This window comes from Petaurus breviceps, unplaced genomic scaffold (genome assembly GCF_028583685.1).
Source record: "Petaurus breviceps papuanus isolate PSGF00001 unplaced genomic scaffold, PetGlider_PUasm1.0 91133, whole genome shotgun sequence".
Lineage (NCBI taxonomy): Eukaryota > Metazoa > Chordata > Mammalia > Diprotodontia > Petauridae > Petaurus > Petaurus breviceps.
In genome coordinates, this window is record NW_027187419.1 from 54,520,698 (window position 1) to 54,545,595 (window position 24,898).

A 24,898-nucleotide genomic window follows, 5' to 3' on the forward strand; every position below is an offset into this window, starting at 1 on the left:
TACCCCTCAGACTGGTGCTTGGTCCCCCTACACTCTGCAGGCCAGGAGCTGAAGCCGCCACGTGCTGCTGGCTGGCTGTGCCGGTGTCTCAGAGGTTTCTCGCCCCAGGGGTAGAAGCCACGCCCTCCCACTTACTGGGTCCCAAAGTCTAGACTGCACTGGCCTCTCACCTTGTCCTTCGCATCTATGTATTGATAAATCTGGAAACGGCCACAGCTGCTGCTGATCTGGAGTCCCTCTGGCCAGCGGGTAGTCAGGCCCGCCCTGGGGCTAAAGCCTCGGCGTGGTGCTGGGCTCGGCTCCCAGAGTGTTGTGCTGGCCGATTCCTGCCAGCCTGCCGGGCTGTTCTCAGCGGGAGGTTAGCTTCTCTGTGTCATTTTGTGGGTTCTGCCAATCTACTAATTTTTTTTTAACCCTTTAACAGTTTTTTTTTGAAATTTGCATCATTTCAAAAAATGATGCATCTTAAATTTAATAATTTATTGTAAATTTGTGTTTTTTTTCCCTGTACTAACATTTTGATGACACAATATTGTATCATGTAACTGTATAGTACTCTATTATAAACAAGTCATTTTACACACACATTCCTGCTGATGAATGCTGAACTCCTTACAATGTGAGGCTTGCTTGCCTGCCAATACTTTCTTGTTAAGACCTGTTGGTAGACCTGACCAGTTATAACTTGCATTTTGTGTGTTTATTTGGAAAATAATGTAATCACTACAACTTTAACTCTGTTACACAACAGATGCAAATGGTTTTTCAAAATTTTCTTCTCTTCTTTCCTTATGCTTCCACCACCCCCTTATTTTTATTCAATGCCTCTTAATGGCATATGAGGCTACTATCACCCCATCCTGGATCATTCCAGCATGGGGGCAGCCTTCCCCCAAAGAACAGTATCACCCACTTTGGGAACCTATGGTTTAGATAAAAATAGAAATAGCAGAGGCATATAAAAGCAAATTCTCTGAAGTTTAAAGTGAACTACAGGTACTCATTTTGATGTTCTTCTTAAAGTTCCATTGTTAATAGGATTAAAACCCTAATGTTTAGCTGATTTTTGCCCAATGAACTAGTTATTGGATAAGCAAAATTTAAGAGGTTGTACTAAATTGTATTGAGTCTTGTAATTGGCAGATTTTAGCAAAATTATCTAATAATCCACAAGTAACATGAACTAGAAAAGCAGATCTTCTAGGAGAAGCCTCTCCCTTCAGAGCTGCTTTGAGAACAGGCCTACTGCAGAATGCTCAAGAGGAGATGTTTTCAGAAACCAGATGACTGCATGAGATATCTGAACCCTGAGACATGATGTGCTGAAGAACTGGAGATTGGAAATGGTTACTAGGAAGGAGACAATGTTCTCCCTTTCCTTTCCTATGTGCTGCTGTATTTGTAAGGTATACTTAATGAAGGTAACTGCTGCAAATGGAGTTTGTTAATGAGTCTGTCATAGGCAGTTTCAAAGATCAAGGGGTGGACCATTATAAGAGTAAATCCAAAGGCCATCCTCTCTCAAATCAGTCCAATTTAAATAGGGTATCTAGATAAAATTTCTTTAGTTCCTATTCCCATAGATTAGGGTTACAGTATATATTAGAACGAGCAGAAATACTAGACTCTTTTTCACAGCACTTTTGCTTCTATAATCATTGCTTCAGCTTTATAGGGTGATATATATATATATATATACATATATATATATATATATAATTTTTACTATACCTTCATTTGTAACTTTAATCAGACTTAAGTGATTCATGGAAGGAGTGGCTTCCCAAGAATCAAAGAATCATTATAAAATTGAAAATTGATTTTGTTTTGCTAATACTTAATCAAGCTAGATTTAATATTCCCTTTCCTTGTCCCTTCTCCTTCTAAACTTCACACTCCACTTACATGGAGAAAATTGCCTAAAAGTCAAGCTTTTGTATTGTAATTACCTCCATCTTTGTAACCCCACCCATCACCTACTTTCCAGAGAAACCTGATTCACTTAAAAGGTCAAATTTCATCAATTTAAATTGATCATCCTTGAAACTCTTTCTCTCAGAATTTCTTTTGTGACATTAAAAAGCAAGTTTGTTACCCTATGAAGCACATATTCCAGATGGCTCAGTGGAAAATGTGGGTAGCTTTAGAATGAGAGAGGAGAACTTGAGAGGGGAATAGAACAGGCAATGGGGGATAGAGAATGATGACATCCATGGATTTGGAATCACTGACCTGGGATGAGGGTATGATTAGGAAGGAGTTTGTTAATCACTGAAGAATGAATTTAGATTGGTTACCAGCATCCCTTAAGTTTAGTCATGGGGGTGCAGGAGTGGGATGGGCTGTGGGGCTGGGGAGTCCTTTCAAGACCTAATAGAGGAGAAGCTGAAGGAATTGTATTTCTCCCTTTCCGTCCAAAACAAAAGACCAGACATTTCTCCTTTATGAAGGCAAGAGGCCAGGCAGGAGATTTGGGGAAAAGTCTCTTACTCTAAGAGAAAGAGACTGGTGTGCAATAGAATTGTTTCTCATCTTCCTGCAGAAGGCAGATTGGCACATGATATCATTATGTACACTGTTTTCCTGGTTCTGCTTACTTCAAAACATCAGTTCATACTACTCTTCCCGTGTGTTTCTAAATTCTTCATGTTCATTTCTCATATAGACAAGAATATTCCATTACATTTATGTACTACAATCTGTTTAACTATTTATCAACTAATGAGTACCCAATTTGTTTCCAGTTTTTTGTTTTTGTTCTTTTTGCTACTGAAAAAAGTGAGACCCTTTAATTTTGTCCTTTGTGACTTCCACAGGGTACATATGTAGAGGTGGGAACTGTGAGTCAAAAAGTGTAGATATTTTTAGTCAAATTTTCTGTATAACCCATATTGTTTTTCAGAATGGCTGAATCAATCCATGGCTTTAACAATAGTGAATTAGTATAACTGTCTTTCTACATCCTGTCCTATCTTTTGGTGTCTTTATTAGTTTTGTTAATGTAGGGAGAAACCTCAGAATTGTTTTATTTGCATTTCTTCTATTATAAATGACATGGAACAACCCTTATACTTGTTGATATTTTATAATCCTTCTTTGGAGAGCTATTTGGTCATATGCTTTGACTACCTATTTAATGGAGAAAAGTTCTTGGATTTATACAGAGTTGTATTAATCCTCCATACATCTTGGCCAGTAAACCTTAAAAGGAAGTTTTAGAAGGAGTTGTTTACTCCATCCTTCATTCATCTCTCCAAAGGTACTCATTCTGGAATTTTTATGGAAACAGAGGGTACTAATGAGGTGTGAGTACCAAGGTTGATCTTTCAGGGTGAGGTTTCTGGGGGCATGATGAAGAAGTACAAAGGAGTGCAGTCAGGTGTGAAATGAAGTCCCTCCTCAAACTATTCATTAGTTTATGTTCTGGGGTTTATCAAACACTGGGCTATTTAGTTTAACTGCTTCTGATTCTTATTTATCTAGTTTGTCTCACAGACCTGCGGTTCTATTTTAAACTAGTAGCAAACAGATTTAATGATTGTTATTTTATAATACAGCTTCATATGTTTGTTCCATCTACTCTATATATATTTTACACATACCTACTTATATTTATGTTGTTTCCACCTTTAGAATATAAACTCCTCCAGGACCTGAGCTTAGCACAGTGCCTGGCACATAGTAAAACTTAATAAATACTTGGTATAGTATGATTGGTATAGTTTGCAGGAAAGTGCTTTTTATCCTTTTATTCTTAATTTCTCATTTCCTTTGACATTCTAGATATTTTCTTCCCATAAGTGAAATTACTTCTTAATTTGTCTAGTCTCATAAAATAACCTTTTGGTAGTTTTACTGATGTAACATTAAATCTGTAAATAAATCTGAGTAGTATGATCATTTTTATTATATTGGTATAGCCTGACCATGAGCAATGATTATCTTTTTAATGCTATAACTATGTGTTTTATGTTTGTACTATGATTATGTTAATTTTTTCCTGATGTTTAACTGTTATTATATTCCTGGTAAAAAATAAGATGATCACAGTGGACTATTTTTTTTTTTTTGGTAATGTTGATGTAGTCTTTTTTTACTATGATTTTGTTTTAAAATTCTGCTTCAATATTCCTTAGTGATATTAGTCTCAAGTTCTCTTTTTCTGCATTATACCTCCATAATCTAAGGAATTTAGGTATAGGGAAAAAAATTGTTGCATAGAAGGGATTTACTAGGGTGCTTTCTTCTTGAGATATTGAGAATAAATGGTGAAGCAAAGGTTTTGACTGCTTTTGAAAGGTTTGACAGAACTTATTTATAAATCTGTCTGGACTGGTTCCCTCTCCCCTCTTCCCCCTTTAGTACTTCCTTTATGGCTTATTCAATTTCCACTCCAGAATCTGGTTTATTTAGGATATCTACCTTTTTGTTTTGTTAATTTGGACATTATATATTTCTGAAGGTAATCACCTGTTTCTTTTGGGATTTATATTTTCATAATATATAACTGTGTAAAATTCTGATAATTCTTTTTATTACCATTTTACCTGTTGTGACTTCAAGTTGGTCATTCTCAATTCTAGTAATTTGAGCTTCCTGTCTCTTTTGTGATCAGGTTTTCTGAAGAGTCATTGATTTTATCATTCTTTTTATAGAACGAATCTGAAGTTTTGTTTATCAGTGCCATAGACTTTTTGTTTTTTCAAAACTTCTTATTTTGTGCTTATTTTGGATTTGCTATAACTTGAATATTCTCTTTTTTAAAAATTATACTTAGCTCATTAATCACTCTTCTATTTTGTGAGCTCATATTTTAAGAGGTTAAATTTATTTTTCTAAGAATAGCTTTAGCTTTATCCCAAGAGTTCTATTATGTTTTATTACAGTTATCCTTTTTCCTTATATTGCTGTTAATTGCTCCTATGATTTGCTCTTTGACTCACTACTATCCTTCACATTTCATCCAACTATTAAACTAGGAAACCAAGATTTATGATACACAGGCAGTTTGCCACTTTGCCTGACACTATGTATACTGCATATATTTCTCTCTCCATTATCTTTTTTCTCCTGCTCTGCGAACAATAATTAAATCATTATTATAATTATTACTCTAAAAGATGATATAAACTACTACTTATTCACTTACAAGATGTTTTGTCTGGCTTGGTATTACATTACATATCAGTAGCTTCTGTTGTTGGGAATGCTGAGACTGGGAGGTCACTTGAGTTCAGGAGTTACAAGCTACAGAAGAGCTGATGCTAGTTCAAAGTTCACACTAAGGCTGGTACAGGCAGCTAGGTGGCAGAGTGGATGGAGTTCTGGGTCTGGAGTCAGGAAGACTCATTTTACTAGTTATGTGACCCGGGGCAAATCTTTTAACCCTGTTTTCCTCAGTTCTTTATTTGTAAAACTGAGATGGAGAGGAAATGGCAAACCACTCCAGTATCTCTGCCAAGAAAATCCCAAATGGGGTCATGAAGAGTCAGGTGTGACCTAAAAATGACTGAACAACTAAGTTATTTCAGTGTATTCTGTTTTTAGTCACTTTGTCTTATACAGAATTAGTATGTTCTTTCAAAGTTGTTGCCTTTTGCTTCTCTAATGAAAAATTTTCTTCTACTTCTGTATTTTTATGTTACATCTCTGTCATTCTCTTTTTCAGAGCATTTATACTTTGGAGTAATTTTCTATTATGTATTCTAAGTTGCTTACTCTGTTTTTTGTTTTCGTTATTTCTGCTTTAAGAGCTCTAATTTCCAACGTAATTTCTGTACTAATATCACCTTTTAAAAGTTTTTATTTCTCTTTCTCTCTCTTTGCCATTTTGGACTTTTTAGGTGATATTCTATAACAACTACATGTAGTTGTGCCATGAACTCTGGGGAATCCAGAATCCTTTTTCATTGGGTTTTTTCAGTTCACTTTCCTTCCAAGTATAATATATATATTCAATTTGTGATGGCCTTCTTTTGAATGTTTACTTATTTTTCTTTTTCAATCTCACTTTAGGTTTATCTGCTCAGGAGCTAAGAGCTAGGCTTATACCCAAATCTTCTTTTGGAACTTTTGCACTTCAGCCTTAAAACATATTTCCATCAGATCATCTTTGTTTTCCTAACTCACTGTTTGGCTCCTTCCCTTCCACTGCTATTACATGTACCATTTTTCCTGTACAGCCCTTTGAGGTTGAGGGATTCTCCCAATTCGGGGAGTGTTGGGGGGCTGGCTGGTTCTTTGTTCAGAGTAAACTTCACAGAGACTGACCCTAGCTATATTCCTACTTCTCCTTCCCTTGGGTGTGGAAGTGTCTTCTCTTCTACCTGGTTCTGTACTTCTGTTCTTTTGCCACCCCCCCCCCCCCCATACTTACTCTACTTTTTTATTCTAAAGCTAGGCAGAATCAGAGGTTTCTACCTTTCTGTGTGGTTGCAGTGGTGGTGGGGGTAAAGACCGAGTTATTGCTATGAGTAGGAGCAGGGGTCCCCATAGCTGGACCTGGAGCACAAATGCAGGATGTGGGCCAAAAGTAGGGCTTAAAAGTTTTCTGATGATGTTTCACAAGGCTTTACTTTGTGTTTTTGTCTTGTCATCTTATACATTCAACTTTAATCACTACAGAGTTGGCACATTTAAAACTTTTTATTTTGAGGTTATTAGGTTGGAAAGGTATGTAGAAAGCATCTGCCATTGCACTGATATTCTTTCTCTCTCTGAAGAAAAATGGGACCTAAAAAAGTTAAGGACTAATGCAAGATCATACAGGAAAGTAGCAGAGTTAGCACTAGAATTCATAATTTCTAAGTGTTAGTCCAGCAGGGACATGGGAAGATTTATTTTTAAGATGGGGAGACACTAAGTATGTTTGTAGGCAGAAAAAAGGAGCCAGTAGAGAAAAATGATGTTGGAGTGAGATAGTATAATTTATAGAACAAGGCTCCAAAGGGTATGAAAGAGAATAAGGAAAAAAGGCACAAATGGAAGGGTTAGCCTTGCAAAGGAGAAACAATTATCTTCTTTCTCTTGGACATAATGGGAAGCATATGGATAAAAGATATGGAAAATTTTGAGGTAGAGAGAGAAGGGAGCTGGTACAAGGATGGCCTAAAACTCAGCAAAGGATGAAGTAAGATCATTTGCTGAGAGGTGTGGTCAGCTTGTCAGTTGAGAAATGGCTATAACCTTCACTACATTAGTGTAATAATAATAGAGTAATACCCCACTTAACTGGCACTCAGGCAACAAATCTCTTTATAAAACATCAAGTTGAAAGAACCCACATAGCTCATTCTTAAGCTACTTCCCTAAAGCACAAGGTTCAAAAGTCTCTTGAAAAGATTTAACATATGTTAATTACAGTAATTAAGGATCATAACATTGGAGTGGGGAAGCTAAGGACAAGTACAATAAAATATTTTGAGAGTTATAGATGAAGTTGGAAAGAAGCTTTTGAACTTCTGTAGTTTTCTGATGTCTACTTCTGGGCTTTTAAACTATAGACGGCAGCTTTTGTCTTGTGGAAAAAATTAATTTGGCTTTTATTCAATCAGTCATCAAGCATTTATTAAGTATATGCTAGACAGTGTACTAAGTTCTTGGGTGCATTTTATATAAGTGTTAGGCTTTATCTTATTTAAGAAAAGAGATCGAGAAGCAATGAGTTAATGGATTAACAATTACTTTTTAATGGCTTATAGTTTTTCAGAGCCACCTTTAACTTTCCATGTTTTGAGTAAACTATATTCTAAAAATTGAGAGTTAACTAATATACTTGTGATAGATCACTGCACGTTCTTAAATCATGGTTTTCCCTGCCTAGAAATCTGACATGCTTACAGTGACTTCTGGTCACTGCATTCCTACTACTGCTTGGCATTCCTGTTCTAAACAGCTACCTGGTGATAACAGCTTTAATGATGACCACGGTCTGTACATAATAATGGCTAATCTTTATATAGTACTTTAATGTTTACAAAGTACCTTCTTCACTATAGCCAGGTGAGATAACATGGTAACTGCCAAAGAATCTATCCTGTACACCAGGAGTATAGAAATCTTCCCCAAACAAAATTTTTATTATATCATTTCCCTGTTCAAAACCTTCAATGGTTCCTCATTATTTACTGGAACTATTCAAAGACCTACAAATTGGGCCACAATGACCTCTAACAATTTTACATTTTAATAGTTTCCAACACAAATTTTCTGCTTCAGTTACGTAGTGTGAGAAAAGTCCAATTTGTAGAACTAATCTGAATTAACTGAGTCAAACTTAGTGATTTAAAGGATGCCATAAAAATGTATCAGAGGAAGAAAAAAGATGTTTTAATCACATGGCAAGAACTAGGGAAAATGAACAGAAAGAAAGCTCACATTATATTGTTTTTAATACAAAGTCAAAATCTAGAAGGAGGCCCTCAGTGTGTTGGATAGAACGCTGTGGAGGATTTATGGGAGAATAAGGACAAGAATCTTTGAAGGATGGACAAGTATGGTGATCTGTGATTTGTCTGTATCACTAGAGGCAGTATTCCCATCATGGAGAGTACAGATTCACTATGACTTTAGAAGTTCAAATATTTTCTAAAGTGCTGTAACACAGTGAAGAGCAATCCACTTAAGTGTATGTACTCAAACTTGCAGCTTAAGAAAAATGTTTAGAAAAGCTATGAACTGATGCCCAATTTGCATATTCTGTTCAATATATGTAGTTTGGATAATACAAACTATGGATTTCTCTCTTACTAAATAATCAGGTATTGGTTATATATTATTATAGAAAAAACTTATGTATTGAAGCATTTAAAATCTTGGGGGAGGTCTCATATTTTCCAGGAAGTTCAAGTTACCTGTCTTATTATCTATTAGATTGTGACTATTTTACTCCATTTTGAATAAGAAAATTGCAACAGTACAGTTCTCCTTATAGACTTTTTCTCCCAGTAAATGATGGTAAAATTTAATTAACTCCGCGTAAAGCATTTTAAAACTTATCTATATATTTTTTTCTCCATATTATCAAGGAACACACTTTCACTCTTCCTATTTCACCTAGTCAATTAAGGTTGTTGTCCAATCATTTCAATGCTATCCTAACACTTGAAATTCCCTTGCAGGCTGAATGTTTAACACCTCTGCATAAGATAGCTTACATGGGAAAATTAACCTAATTACAAAGCCACAATGAAAGAAAACATGAAAAACAGCACAAAGAATAATGGCAGAATCATGAAACTGCAACTTTTGCCATGGAAAAAAACAGAGGTGGCAATAATAATTCTCTGGGCTAAAAGAATTTCTGGGTACAAGTTTAAAGAAATAAATTGACAAGTTGCACTATCCAAAATAGTGCAACCAAATGAGGAGGGGCTTAGAGACCATGCAAAGATAGTCATCTGAAAGAACTGGCAATATTTAGTCTGGAGTACAAGAATTATATAGAAACTAATATCTATCTTCAAATATCTGAAGTATTATTATGGATGAGGGATTAGATTTGTCCTGTATGCCCACAGAAGACAGGACTTGGAGAGGCTGGTAGAAGTCATAGGCTTAATACAAGGAAAAATTAGACAAAGCTATCCAAAAAGTGAAATAAGCTGCTTTGAGAGGTAGTGGCTCTCTCCATAATGGAAGCCTTTAAACATGGACTGGATGACTACTTATTGTGTATGTTGTACAGCAGATCTTACTCAAGCACAGGTTATATGTATTATATTACTTCTGAGGGATCTTTCAATTCTGCAATTCAGTGAATCAGTGATTTTGGAAGAAACTAGTTGGGAGTACATGGGTGGAGGGAGTCAATAAAAATTTATTAAGTACCTATTGAGCCAGGCATTATGCTCAATGGGGATACAAAAACAAAACAAACAAAAAAAACCCCAGTCCCTATTCTCAAGAAGAAGGGGGAGAGGGCCTGCAAATAGCTATATACAAACAATATACAGGGTTTCCCAAAAGTCTTAGTGAAGTTTTAAGCTTAAGTAATTTCAAGCTTTTAAGTTTTAATAGCTTAAAACTGCATTAAGACTTTTAGGATACCCTGTATACTCAGGAGAAGTTGTAGATAATCTCTGGGAGGAGGCATTAAGATTAAGGAGATCTGGGAAAGGCTTCTTGTAAGAGGTGGGACTTTAGGTGAGGTTTGAAGGAAGCCAAGATAGCCAGGAGGAGATAAGTAGGGAAAGAGTTCCAGGCATGGGAAACAGTTAATAAAGATGCTTGGATTTCAGAGCTGGAAAGACCTAAGCAAAGAACAGCAAGGAGGTCAGTGTCATTGGATCTCAGAGAATTCATGGAGGGAAATAAGGTATAAGAAAACTGGACGGGGTACAAAGGGACCAGGTTATGAAGGGCTTTAAAAGCCAAGCAGAGGATTTTATATTTAAACCTGGAGGTAAAGGAGAGTTGCTGGAATTTATTGAATGGGAGTGGGGTAGGGGGTAGGGTTGGGGTTAGGGAAGGACTGTTTGTGACATGGTGAGACCTACACTTGAAGAAGATCAATTTGATAGCTGAGAGGAGGATGAAATGGAGTGGGGAGAGATTTTAGGCAGGGAGACTAGCAGGTTATTGTAATAGTCCAGGCATGGGGTGATGAGGGCTTTCATCCAGGTAGTGGCAGTGTAAAAGGGAAGAAGGGGGTGGCAGCTCAGTCAAGCATAAAAAAAAAATTCATGGGCCACAGATTGAGTTAAACAAATATACCTTCTGGATAATGGCCAATTGTAGTCTGAATCCTGAACCCTGACTTATTAACCTTTTGTTGGTCCATTTGTAATTCTTGATTTTGATCTTACTTCCATTTTAGACACTGTCTAATTCCTTGGAACCTTTCATTTCCACAACTGATCCATCTAGTTCTTGACTTAAGCTTTGTTTGCATTGTAGTTCTGACCTTACCTGTGTAGGAACTTTTTAAGCTCTTATTCCCTTTCTACCTACCAAACTGGTCTGACTTCAATCAGCATTGTAGAGCTTACTGTCATAGTCATTAAAAAGTCACTGCAGAAAGCAGTCTCAGAAGTCTTGTGAAAAATGGAATCTCTTCTACAGCGTGTCTGACATTTGGTAGTCCGGCTACTTCATTTCAAAGGAAGAACATGTTAATGGCCTAGCCAAACATTATCATTCTTAATTTTTTTTGAGTTTTTGTGTATTTAAAAACCATCAGGAAAAAAAAAATCAACTTACGCTCTATCTGATCAAACATTACTGAATATAAGAAGTCTCTGGGTGTCATATAATGTTCTCCTTCATATTCCAGTGAAGAAAACTGCATGAAGCGCTGTTTTCGAATGGGCAATTTTTCTGCCACATTATCATTGTCATTTTTCTAAAAGAAAAGAAAATAATTATTTTAAAATTAAGTGAAAACAAGACTAAGAGGATCTACATTGAAAAGACTATTTTCCATATTCAGGACTGTTGCTCCAAACCCCAAATCAAATTGTATTAAAGGAGCTTCCTACTATGGATGACAATCCTACTTATCATTGTGGATGACTTTTATTTACAATCAAGAACGATCTATCTTATGCTTTCAAAACGTAAATGAGACAACGCTTTGCCTCCAGGAACTCTTTTAGGACTATAACTCTTGTTTTTATCATGGTATCACCAATGCCTCCCACAATATATAATAAGTACTTAACAAATATTTGCTTTTGTTTCCAAAATGAATAAATAACTGGTATGTCAACTGCCAACATCCTGTAGCAAGAGTAACTAGAAATACTATTTGGGTTATCTGGAGGTAGCCCAGTAGATGAGTTTGAATTCTGCCATTTACTAGCTGATGGACTTTGGGCAAATCATTTAACCTCTTTTAGACTCAGTTTTCTCATCTATAAAATGGGGTTAATAATAGTTCTATCTCTTAGGGTTGTTGTGAGGATTGAATCAGTTAACAAATATAAAGTGCTTTACACACTTTAAAGCACTATAAAAATTCTAGCTATTAGTATTATTATTAGAGAAAATTTATTACGGGACAGGAATTTGAAAAATATGGTTTGTGTCCCTAAGATGTCCAACTCTACTGCTGTCAAGAAGAACATCAAGACTATGACTTGATACTTTTGCTTGGACAAGATGGAAGAGCGTAATATGACAGCACTACTATGATTTATGGCATCATGATGCACCCTGGCATCATGTTGTTGTAACTGATCACATTTATCAGCATTGTCCCACCATGGACTATTGTAATACAGCATTGCTGTCCCTCTGGAACTTAAAATGGGCATTTCTAATGTCTAGTCATAATCTATTAAACTGTCATTTCACCCAGGTTATTTTATTTATCCTATCTGTTCTTCATGCTCACCATGAACGTCACTCCTCAAATGGAAATGGAAGACCATTTCATGCAATCTATATGACATCTTCTACATATACTTCAGATGTACTCCAACTCCTTACCCAATTTACAATCTTCCATGTAGTCATGGATAGCTATTTTAATACTACCTAATACCCTCAACTCCTTATCCCTCTGACCTATCATACTAATCCCTCAACCTGAGATTATGTTTTTCTCTGTTTCTGGGCTGCAAAGTATTGTTAGAAAAAATTCACAGTAGCATATAAAACTAGCCCACTACAAATTGCTGATATTAAACCAATTGCTAGTGTCTTCCTTCTGAGATTACTTTTTTTTTTTTTAATCAATTGGGGTTAAGTAACTTGCTCAAGGTTACATGGCCAGTTATTTCTGGGTGTGGTGCTGAGTATCTGAGCCCAGATTTGATCCCCAGGTCATCCCCACACTGGAGCCGGTGCTCTTACTCGCTGAGATTACTTTTTATCTAATCATTATGTATCTTGTATGTAAATAGTTATTTATATGTTGTTTCCCCTATTGGAATGTGAGCTCCTTGAGGGTAGGGATAGTGTTTTTGCTTTTGTCTGTGCTTTCAGCCAGCCATAATGTCTGGCACACGGTAAACACTTAATAAATTCTTAACTGACTGACTATAAATTATAAAGTGAAACATTTTAGAACCAAATTTTAAGGCCCCTAGAAGCTCTAAATTTATGATCCTATGAACTAATTTCATCAAAGCAATTCTCAGGTCAGTAAATTGCCATATTACTTTAATTTCAATGTCTAAAAGAACTTTAGCTCATATTTTTTAAGCTGTCAATGTAAAACAAGAGACTCTAAAAACTGCACACTTGTATGTGTTGTAGAGCCAGAACTTGTAAAGAATAGTGTATAAGAGTCAGGAGACCTGGATTTTAGATTAAGTTCTAAATGTAACAAGCTTTGTGACTTTGGGAAAGTAACAACCTCTCTCAGTCTTAGCTTTCTTATCAGCAACATGAGAGGACTAGACTGGATGACTTAATTGTAGGCTTTCCAGAAGCTAAAGTTTCAGTAATCTTACAGGTTTTTTTTTAACCTGTAGCAGGAAAGATCAGGAAAAAGAGATTTAATCACAGAATCCCAGAGTTGGAAGTGACCTCGAGGGTCATCTAGTTTAACCTATACCTGACCAAGAATTCTCTTTACAATATACCTGACAAGTAGTCATGAATAGGTAATTAAATGATTGAAGAACATTTATCAAGTGCTTCCTATGTGCCAAGCTTTGTTTGAAGATTCCAGTGATTTAGGATACCTCTCTAATTGTTATAGTAACAACTCACAATTATATGGATAGGCAGTATTACAAAGTAGAAAGAGTACTAGATATGGAGTGTAAGGCCGGTTGAATCTGGATTATGAGGACCCTGAGAGGTTAAGGAAATCAGACTTTGTTCATAATAAAATAGGGAGTCATTGACTATGTTCAGGCAGGGGAATGACATGACAAATTCTGTACTTTACTTCAGTAGTGATAGGCTTAGTCCAGTGCCTGGCACATAGTAGGAACTTAATAAATGCTAAGTTAATAACTGACCGATTCAGACAAGATATGTTGAATAATATGATGATAGCAGTGGAAATGGAAACAAAGGGACAGATTTGGGAGAGAAATTGGTTTTCTTTATGTCAGAACAGAAGAACTGATTAGTTAACCGAGAGGGTCAATATAGCAATTACAGACTTTGTGGGGATTTTTTCCCCCTCTTAACAACATCAAAGAATCAACTTGATTTGAAAAACCCCACTGAATGGATGACTTGTCATTTAAAGAGAGACTGAATTCCTTTCAAGTGAGAGTTTTTTGAGAATGGGGAAAACTGGGCATGTTTGTAGGCAGCCAGTAGTCAGCAAGAGATTAAAGATAAATGAGAGTAAGGAAGATAGAAGGGGCAATCTGCTGGAGAATATTGGGTGAATTGGCATCACATATGTATGCAGAGAAGTTAGTTTTTCCATTAGGGTCACTTAATCATGTGAAACAAGGGCAAAGAAAGAAACAGTGGTAGAAGAAATGTATATGATGTGAGAAGAGGAAGGGAGAAGAGGGAGCTATCAATGAATGGGATCCTTTTTTCCAGTAATATATGAGGCAAGGTTTCAGTCAAGAGGGAGCCATGGGAGGTTTGAGAAGGGATGAAAAAGTCTGTAAGAGTTACTGTAGTGAAGTGGGGTAGTGAATTATTTAGGGAACATAAAAATATTTCTTAGCAACATTGGGGGCCCAGTTGATGTCATATAACATAAATTTGTAGTGGACCCAGTTAGCATAGTTTCATGAATTTCTCCATCTATATTCAGTAGCACCTGCTTGAGAGGGAAGACAGTGGATTATGGGAGAAATCCAAGGCTCAGGCTTAGCAGGGCAAGACCAGTGACACAAAAGGGTTGCCAACTCAAAAGTAGAACACAATGAAGAGCCAAACTGGTTCACTAAAGGGTCAAGACAGAATATGGGGGAGAATGTAGCTAATGCAGGCGTGATAGCTTGGGGGGGGGGAAATTAAGGGGTTGAAGGATTGAAGGTCATGGTCTGGTCAACTACAGTTTCATAATGAAAGGTAGAGGGAGGGATAGAATGCCAATAGATTGTGAGCAGATAAGGGAATTTGAGAGTTCACAAACAAGAAAGTGATGCATTTGTGAGTAATGGCAAGATCAAGGATATCTTTGTGCATGACTGAAATGGAGTAGAGGAGCTCATGGGAAATGAGTAAGTAACTGGGAGGTTAGGGTGTTTGATGGAGTATCAATATATATGTATGTTGAAATCGTCTTGAATAAGGGCAGGAGTTGGGGAGGAGAGAAAGATTGTGAGGAGCCATGTACTTAATCCATGGAGGATGGAAAGTGAGTGTCTAGGGGTCTGTAGACAACAGCTACCTGAATTTTGATTTGGTGTTAGATAAGAATCAAATGAATTTCAAAGGATGACAGGTTACCCAATGATAATGGTAGGGGGATAACCTTGACGTGGCAATGAAGAGCAAGGAATATTGAAACTTACCTCACCTTGACTAAACTAATCAAACTGCTTTACTGAGTTAGAAAGAATAATTTAAAAAATTCACTTGGAGGAACAGAAGGTCAAGAATCTCAAGGGAATTAATGAAAAAAAGAAGAAAAGGGGTCTTGCATTATTAAATCTCAAAGTATACAACAAAGTAGCAGTCATCAAAACAAGCTGGTACTGGTTTAGAAATAGGTGATCAGTGGAACATATTAAGTATATAATATGTGGAAACTAATGTGTATAGTAGCTGAGTGTTTGATAAAGTCAAAGATCCCAGCTATTGGGGCAAGAATTCACTATTCCACAAAATCTTTTGGGAAAACTGGAAAGTAATCTGGAGTAAATTAAGTATAGACCAACATCTTGCATTATACCAAAATAAGGTCCAAAAGGTTATGTGATTTATACATAAAAGGTGATATTATAAACAAATGAGAGGAACAAGAAATATCTGTCCTATCTATGGATAGGAGAAAAGCCATGGCCAAGCAAGAGAAAGAATGGATTGCTAAATGTAAAATAGACAATTTTGGTTACAGAAAATTAAAAAAAAATTGTAACACAAACAAAACCAATTCAGACAAAATTAGAAAGTAAGCTGGTAAATGCAAAAACTCCCCAAATAAATAATTTTCTGACAATTTTCTCTCATAAAGATCTAATTTCTAAGTTATACAAGGAACTATTCCAAATTTATAAGAATAAGAGTCATTCCCCAGTTGATAAATGGTTAAAGGATATGAACAGGCAGTTTTCAGAGAAAGAAATCCAGGCTATGAATAGTCATATGAAAAAAGCTCCAAATCACTAATATTTAGAGATATCCAAATTAAAACAACTTTGAGGTTGTACCTCACACCTATCAGATTGGCTACTAACTTGACAGAAAAGGAAAATGACAAATGCTAGAGATGTGGAAAAATAGACACCAATGTATTGTTGGTGGTGCTATAATTTTGTCTACACAGTGTAGAAAACAATGTGGTACTATGTCCAAAAAGTTATTAAGTGGTGCCTACCCTTTCATCCTTATTCCAAAGAAATAAAAAAAGATGAAAAGTACCATATGTACAACACATTTATAGTAGCTCTTTTTGTGATGGCAAAGAATTAGAAATTGAGTGGGAGGAACAGTTGCCCAATGGTTAGGGGATGGGTGAATAGGTTGTGGTATGTGAATGTGATGCACTACTATTGTGTCATATAAGAAATGATGAAGGGGGTGGTTTCAGAGAAACCAATGCATTTAAAAACATAAAAAAGACATTTAAAAACCAATGAAGAGTGAAGTGAATAGAACCAAAATAATTATATGATAACAATATTGGAAAGACAATCAATTACAAAGATTTATGAATTCTGATCAATACAATGACTAACCACAATTTCCAGATGAAACATGCCATTCACCCATGAAAGAGCAATGATGGATGTGAAGTGGTTGTTGGTTATTCCTGAACTAGAATTTAAGGGGAAAAGCCTAGTGTGGTCAGTGGGAAGTAGGAGGAGGCTGTACTATTCATAGGATTCAGTCTTTTTCAAGGAGCTAGAAGAGTCAATGGTAAGCAGCAAGACTTTCACCCTTGGTTAGAAGGTGATAGAGGCTTGAGAAAATAAGAGCACAGACAAGTAGAGAAATTTAACTGAGAAAGTAAATAATAACTTTTTCTTTTGCCACTAAAACTGCTTGAATCCCCAGGAATTTCTATACTTTATAAAAAAAATTTATTTATTTACTTTTGATTTACAACATTCAGTTCTACAGTCCCTTGAGTTTCAAATTTTTTCCCTCTCCCTTTCCTCCATTCTCCCCACCATGGCGGCATGCAATTAAACATAGGATCTACAAATACCTTCACATTAAACATTAATCAAGTTGTAAAGAAGGATTATAACCAGTGAGGTGAACAATGAGAAAGAAGAAACAAAATAAAATAAAACAGAGAAAAAAGAGCACGTAGTTTGCTACAATCTGTATTCAGACTCTAGTTCTTTCTCTGGATGAGGATATTCCTTTCCATCACGAGTCTTTTGGAGTTATCTTATAACCTTGCTTTGGTGAGAAGAGCCCAGTCTATTCAAGTTAGTCATCACACATATGATATGTCTGTAATTGTGTACGAAGTTTTCCTGGTTCTGCTCTTCTCACTCAGCATGGGTTTATATAAGTCACTCCAGGTTATTATGAAGTCTGTCTGCTCTTCATTTCTTATAGCACAATAGTATTCCATTACATTCATATATCACAACTTGTTCAGCCATTCCCCAATTGAGGGCATCCCTTTGATTTCAATTTTTTTGCCACCACAAAAAGAGCTGCTATAAATATTTTTGCATAAATGAGTCCTTTTCCCACTTGTATGATCTCTTTGGTATACAGCCCTAGAAGTGGTATTGCTGGGTCAAAGGGTATGCACTTATTTATAGCACAGTTCCAGACTGCTCTCCAGAATGGCTGAATCAGTTCACAACTTCATCAACAATGCATTAGTGTTCCAATTTTTCTATGTCCTCTCCAGCATTTATCATTTTCCTGTTCTGTCATCTTAGCCAATCTGGCCAGTGAGATGTGGTACCTCAGAGTTATTTCTGATTTGCATTTCTCTAATCAATAGTGATTTAGAGCATTTTTTCATATGCTTATAGATATCTTTAATTTCTTCCTCTGAAAACTGCCTGTTCATATTCTTTGGCCATTTATCAATTAGGGAATGACTTGTGTTATTATAAATTTGACTCAATTCTCTGTATATTTTAGAAATGAGGCCTTTATCAGAGACGCTGGTTGTAAAAATTCTTTCCCAATTTTCCACTTCCCTCCTAATATTGGTTACATTAACTTTATTTATACAAAAACAAGCATTTATTAAGTGTCTACTATGTGATGGTACAATGCTAAGGGTTAGAAATAAGTAAGATGATGGGTTCAAGTTCCAGCTCTACTAATTTATATCTTGTGATATTGGTAATCTGTCACCTCTTTGGAGCTCAGTTTCCTAATCTGAAAAATGAGATACCCCACCCTACTTATCTTTCAAGTTGTTGTGACAATTAAATGAGGTATAAATCTAAAGGGCTATCTAATTGTTAGGCATTATTTTACTATAGTTTTAAGTAGTGAAATTTTTAGAAATATCAGAATAAAGGCTAATAAAGTCATATTTAAAAACAATCTAATTATATTCAATGTTAATATCATGAACATCAAACTATGGTTTATTTATTTGAATTACTGTATCATTTAGATTATGGTACCCGTATTGTGATTATGGTATTCTATATTAAATTTGGACTTTAGAGGGTAAAAAATGGAAAGAAAAACTGATTAAAGCAAAATTCTAAACGAGGAAATATAGCACTTAATGATCTTGTAGAGATATGCTTAGTGATATAGTCCAGGACTCCCTAAAACCTCATTTTAAAGACATTAGTGTTTATTAATAGGAGACTAGAAAGCCAAAATTTCAATTGAATTTGAAATACTGAAAAATTTCATCCATTTCCATTAATATGGAAACCTGTCTATTTGTAAGAATTCAGAAAAGCTTCCAAGTTAGTTTCTGAAAATTTATTCTCCTTAATTGAGAAACACAACTTTTGTTTTCTCAACTACTGTAAAACCTAACTAATCGTGAATAGTGGGGGAGAAAACTATTCTGAAATGGTGAAATATGTAAATTACAAAACTTTTAAAGATATACAATTTTAATTCTTCTAATGACACTAATAATTAAAAACATTTTGTAATTGTATTATCATGCTAATTTTTCTACATTTCTACAGAAATGGTGCAATAGATATTTTTTTCCAAGTGGTTAAAAATAGTCTGTTTTCTTCAATTAGTCAAAGAACTGTCATGTTTGCTGACACTTTACAGAATTAGGTTTACAATGTTAGTGCTTCAGGTTTATTTACTTATTTTTTTTTGTTTACCTGGAATTAAGGTCAAGTTGCCGCAAGATGATTAGTTGTATTTTATGTCCCATCATTTGAAAAGCTGGGCTTTTAATAAGTATGTCTGACCACCAAGTAACTTTAATTCTGTTGAAAACAGCTAAGATTACTATATAGCTATAGCATGTTTTTCTACAGTAGGCATTTAAAAAAAATAACTATTATAAAAACTAAGTACAAACATTAAAAACTATTAGGTTATTTACAGACAACTACAAGTAGCATTATAAATGACCAAAAAAAATATTTAGCAGGAACCATTTATTTGTAAAGATAATTTTCTAACAAAAAATGAGATGTTACTTGAAAGAATTATGAATCTGATGTTCTTTTCTTCTTTATCACTATGCCAATTTTATTAAAACAATAGTTCTGGAGCACACCAGAAGATTTTTGAGTTCTTACTGGTTGACAATGATTACAACACTTCAGCAACCAAGTGGAGGAGATCTGCAGTTGGCAAGAATCTTGGCACCACTGTGTAGGAGTCTTCCAACATGGGAAAGTGGAGATCACTGCCAATGACCAAAGAAATAGGACTTTCCCAAGAAATATCTGTGCAGTGAGATATGAAGCATTGGCCTTCCATGGTGGTGAATGATGCAGGAAGGTCTAAGGTTCAAGTAGAACACAAAGGGGGGGACCAAAAACTTTTATCCAGAAGTATCTTCAGTGGTCTTGACCAATATAAAAGAAATCACTGAAGCTTATCGTGGAAAGATTTATAAATGTTATGGTCACAGAACTAGTCTGCCTTGATTATCCTCAACATCAAGGAATTAAAGATATTAGAACCCATCATTGGTTTCAATGTGTTCTGATTCACCTGTGAGCCAATTGCTGAAGCTATTGTTACTTGTTTGGACAAAAACATTCTCTAAGCTTAGAGAAATGTGTTGATCTTTGCCCCTAGATGTAATGGTGACATTTTGAGGTGACATTTTCTATTCTCGCCACTGAAGATGGGATCCTTGAAGTCAAGTCCACAACTGGGGACACTCATGTGGGTGGTGAGGATTTTGATAACATTATGGTCAACTATTTCATTGCTGACCTCAAGCATAAGCACAAGAAAGGCATCAATGAGAACAAGAAGGCTGTATACTTCATTTGAGCTGTTTGTGCACATGTAAAGTATACTTCTCTTTTCTAGTTACCAGGCAGTATGGAGGCCTCCTCTTAGAAAGTACTGACTTCTGTGTCTCTATCACCCTTTCTGAAGAGCTGAATGCTGATTTCTTTCCTGGTATAGTGGACCCCATGGAAAAAGCCCTAAGGGAAACTAAAGAGACACAGATCCATGGCAATATCTTGGTGAGTAGTTCTACCTGTATCTCCAAGATCCAGAAAATTCTATAGGGCTTCTTCAGTGGCAAAGAACCTGAACAAAAGAATTTATCTTGATGAGGCTGTTACTTATGCTGCAGCTATGTGGACTGCCATTTTGTCTGGGAAGAAATCTAAGAATGTTCAGGAATTGTTGCTGTTGTATGTCACTCCTCTTTCCCTTGGTGCTGAAACTGCTGGTATAGTTAAAAGTTCTGATCAAACAAAATACTATTATTCCCACCAAGCAGACAGTCCTTTACCACTTACCTGGATAGTAAGCCTGGTGGGCTTTTCCAGGTTTATGAAAACAAAAAAGGAACAACAGTTAACAAAGACACTCTAGACTCCAAGAACTTATGTTTCCAATATGAAGGCTACAATGCAGAAACTCCAAGGCAAATTTGGTGATAAAGACAAACAGAAGATCCTTGAGAAATGTAAGTAAATAATCAATTGGTCCAATAAAAACCAGACTGCTCAGAAAGAAGAACTTAAAAGACTGCTGAAAGAATTGTAGGTCTGAAATCTTATCATTATTAAGCTATACAAGAATGTAAGAAGCATGTAGGGAGGCATGCCTGGTGGATTCTAAGATGACAGAGTATCCAACTGAATAATTCTTCTGGATCTATCACTGAAGATATTGACTAAATGTACCAGAAGAGAGAGAACTGCACACAGCTTTTAAAAGACTGAAGAATCTTAGGTGTAGCCAAGCCTTGGTGCTGTGGCAATTAAAAATAAGATTTAAGCTATGGTGTAAATCTGGGCATTCTCAATACTTTAATTTGTGCAGAGGGAGAGAAGTAAACAACATTCACTTTATTAATACTATAATTAAGTGGAAAAATAATTCTTGTCCTAGAGAATAAAAATCTATTTAAAACTAGCCCCACTAAGCAAAAAATATATGTTATGTACAAATGATATTTCAATATATGTCTATGTTTTGAGAACACAAACTAATGGAATAAAAATTGCTGAAATACTTTTGTGATTGCTTACTTATACAAAAAAAGGAAATAATGAAAAGACACTGGTAGTAGACTCCAGGAGTCCAAGTGTACCTTTTAAAAAATACTATGAACTAAAACTTAAAAAAACAACATCAATTTGATTCTTAATAACATATGAAACTATAGGTTTGTTTCTTGAATGCCTAAGGGAGAGAATATTTTCACATATACCATTTAATACTCTCAGGGCTAAGACCATATTCAGATCCTGGTAATAACTACATATCTATGAAGGGACAAGCTCCAATAGTTCTTTATATTTTTCTAAAGGACTGAAAAAAGAGAAAAATAGTACAGAGATTTGGGATTGTTGCTCAGCCTTTAAGATAATTTCCAAAAAGGGACTTATGAATAAATCCCTTGGAAAATAGGAATACATCAGTGATGTGTCAAACAGTTTGGTTAACTAGAAGGTGAGTGAGAAGGAAGGAATGACAATTTTTTTCCCCTTTTCACAGAAGCAACCCTTTTATATTCACAGATTGTATAACTATACAGTGGTCATTTAAAATGCTTAAATAATAAGAATACATGGGATGTTTTCACAAAAATACTTTATTGACTATATATAGTCATAATATATAAAGAACATGAGGAATGGTATGAAAATAGCAGCTGCTTAGGAAGCTACCAGAGAACAGTATGGAATCCAGTATAGAAGCTCTCAGGAGGATCAAAAAGCTGTTCATGGGTATTGGTACTCTCTAATGTCCAAATTTACCTTGGGTCAAATTTAGAGTTTTCATGGACGGATGGAGATAAATCCCATTTCTTCTCAAAACCATTTACTCCCTAAACTTCACCCATGAATCCCCACTAAGATGTATGGGATGGGAGGGGTAGGGATTTAGAAGAACTTCTATGATTGTTGCCTACTCTGAACACTTGAGATCTGGTCACATAAAGTGCTTCATGGATTTCAAGGATTACTTTCAGTGCAGTAAAAAATGTGACAAAGGAATTAAGAGCAATGAGTGATGAGGACTGGATAAAAGAGATCTTTGAAAGCTGATGACTTCTGTTAAAACATTTCATTACTTTGCTGCCTTTAGAGTAACAGGTGCTTCCCCATTCTGTCTCTACTTTTTATCCATGCAGTGACATACTACAAAAGATAACCTTGCTGTGCTTTTTTGTACATTCTTTAGTCTCTTAATTTCCCAAGAATAGAGGGTGGCAAACTAGAGGTTCCACTTTATTATGTTAGAGTTAATATGACTAATTTTGTGTATTAAACAAAATTCAGAAGAATATTCATTTAATCTGTACTCAGTTTAGAAAGTGTAATTTTCCAGGCATAGTTTCACATATCAAGTAACCAACGTATATTTATTATTTTCAATTTCTCTTTCATGTCTGGTTCTTTTTTGTTCTCTCTAGTATTTGAAAGTAATAAGACAATTTTTTCAAATATACTCTACAGGTTGTACTTTTCATTTAATGGAGAGAACTTTCCCATCATATTCAAAATTCAGAAATATTATTTAACATAAAATAAGAATGGTAGCAAGGAAAAAGATGCAGCAGTAAAGATTTCAGATTCTGTCCTTTAGCTGATGTGTCCTGCTTTAGGACCTTGGTGGGTACTTACAGAATGTCCCTATTCACTTTTGCTCTTTTTATGCTCTCCCAAGAACCAAATTAATAAAACCCTCTATTTTGTTTTAGGCTTAGTCAATACTTTTTCAAAAGATTTATAACTATCAGTGGGCTCATTTCTCATTTTTAAGGGATATTTTAACTCTTGTATACATTAGTAGAATCACATATTTGGAGGTGGAAAGGACCTCTTAGAGGTCATCTATTTGAACCCACTTTTTTTTTTTAACATGAGGAACCTGGGGCCCCGAGAGGTTAAATGACTTATCTAAGGTCTCAAAGATAGGAAGTAGCAGAGCTGGGATTCAAATTTTGGGTCCTGTGATCCCAAGTTTAGTGGCTTTCTAGGGCAACATGTCAATGATTTTCATGAGTTCCTTTCTATTGAAATTTCTCATGAGTTGTTTCTTTTCCTTTCCCTGCCCCCTCATCACTACCTGTTGGTAAGTCTTTTAGAATGAGCCAAAGCTTATGCTCTGGTATAGCCTTTGAGAACACAGGTTCAACATAATAAGACAATGGAGAAGGACATGTTTTGTTTATAATTAAGCAAAAACACTCAAGTCTGGTCCCAAACAATCAAAAGACTAGAGATAAAGCAACATAGTATTAGCCTCTTAAGATATTAATCATGTTCGTTAATTGTGCTTATAACTGATTATTTTGTACTATTCCTCAAAAATATTTCAAAGATACTTTATAATTTTTCTAATACTTATTGTTGCTGACTTCTCGGTAGTATTTGACACTATTGACCAACCTCTACTCCTAGATACTCTTCGGTTCATCTGATCATTCCTATTCTATGTACTTTGTTAGATTATCATCTATATCCTATTTCAAAGCACTGTCCTGGATCCTCTTCTCTATACTCTCTTTTCTGGGAGTCCTTATCAGACTCCATGAATTCAATTATCATCTCTATGTAAATGAAGTAAAAATCTACATATGTGCTCTCTTTTCTAAGCTCCAGTCACTCCTCCACAACTGCCTATTGGAATTTTGAACTTGATTTCTCATCACCATTTCAAAATCAACATGTCAAAAACAAGATTGATAATGCCTCCCTCTCCCCTATCTGGACTTCCCAATTTCTGTCTAGTGCACTATCAAATTTAGTCACTCACGTTTAAAACTTTGGATTCCAATCAGTTGTCCATATCCAATCAGTTGCCAAACTTTGTCATTTCTATTTATATAACATCTTTTATTCCTTCTCTTAACTCAAAGAGCCACCACCATAGTTGAAACTTTTATCACCTCTTCTCTGGATTATTACTTCCAAATAGCCTCATAATTGATTCCACTGTTTCACATTTCTCTCCTCTCCAATACATTCTCCATACCAGAGTGATATTTCTAAAGCACATGTATGACCATGCCTCTCCCTTATTCAATAAATTCTATTGGCTCAAAGTGATTGTTTGCTTTATCTTTCTGTACTTATAATTCTCTGTTCCAGCCAAACCAACAGCTTATTTTTCCTCTTTCCTCATAAATGACACTCCATGTCCTGTACCTTTGCATCAGTTACCCCATGCCTATGATGCATGCCTTTAATCACCTCCACCTCTCAGAATTGAGTTTCCTTTAAAATTCAGTTCAAGAGTC

The 24,898-nt window shown here is 35.5% G+C and overlaps 1 protein-coding gene across 3 annotated transcripts in view; it reads right to left on the reverse strand.

Annotated features, from left to right (window-relative positions):
- The window catches only part of MICU2 (mitochondrial calcium uptake 2), a 201,140-nt gene that overhangs the window by 106,726 nt on the left and 69,516 nt on the right, over positions 1-24,898 (reverse strand). For all 3 annotated transcript variants that reach the window (XM_069080876.1, XM_069080875.1, XM_069080874.1), the window contains exon 2: positions 11,200-11,341. In XM_069080876.1, the coding sequence (XP_068936977.1) occupies positions 11,200-11,341 (142 nt within the window). The remainder of the gene's footprint in view (positions 1-11,199; positions 11,342-24,898) is intronic.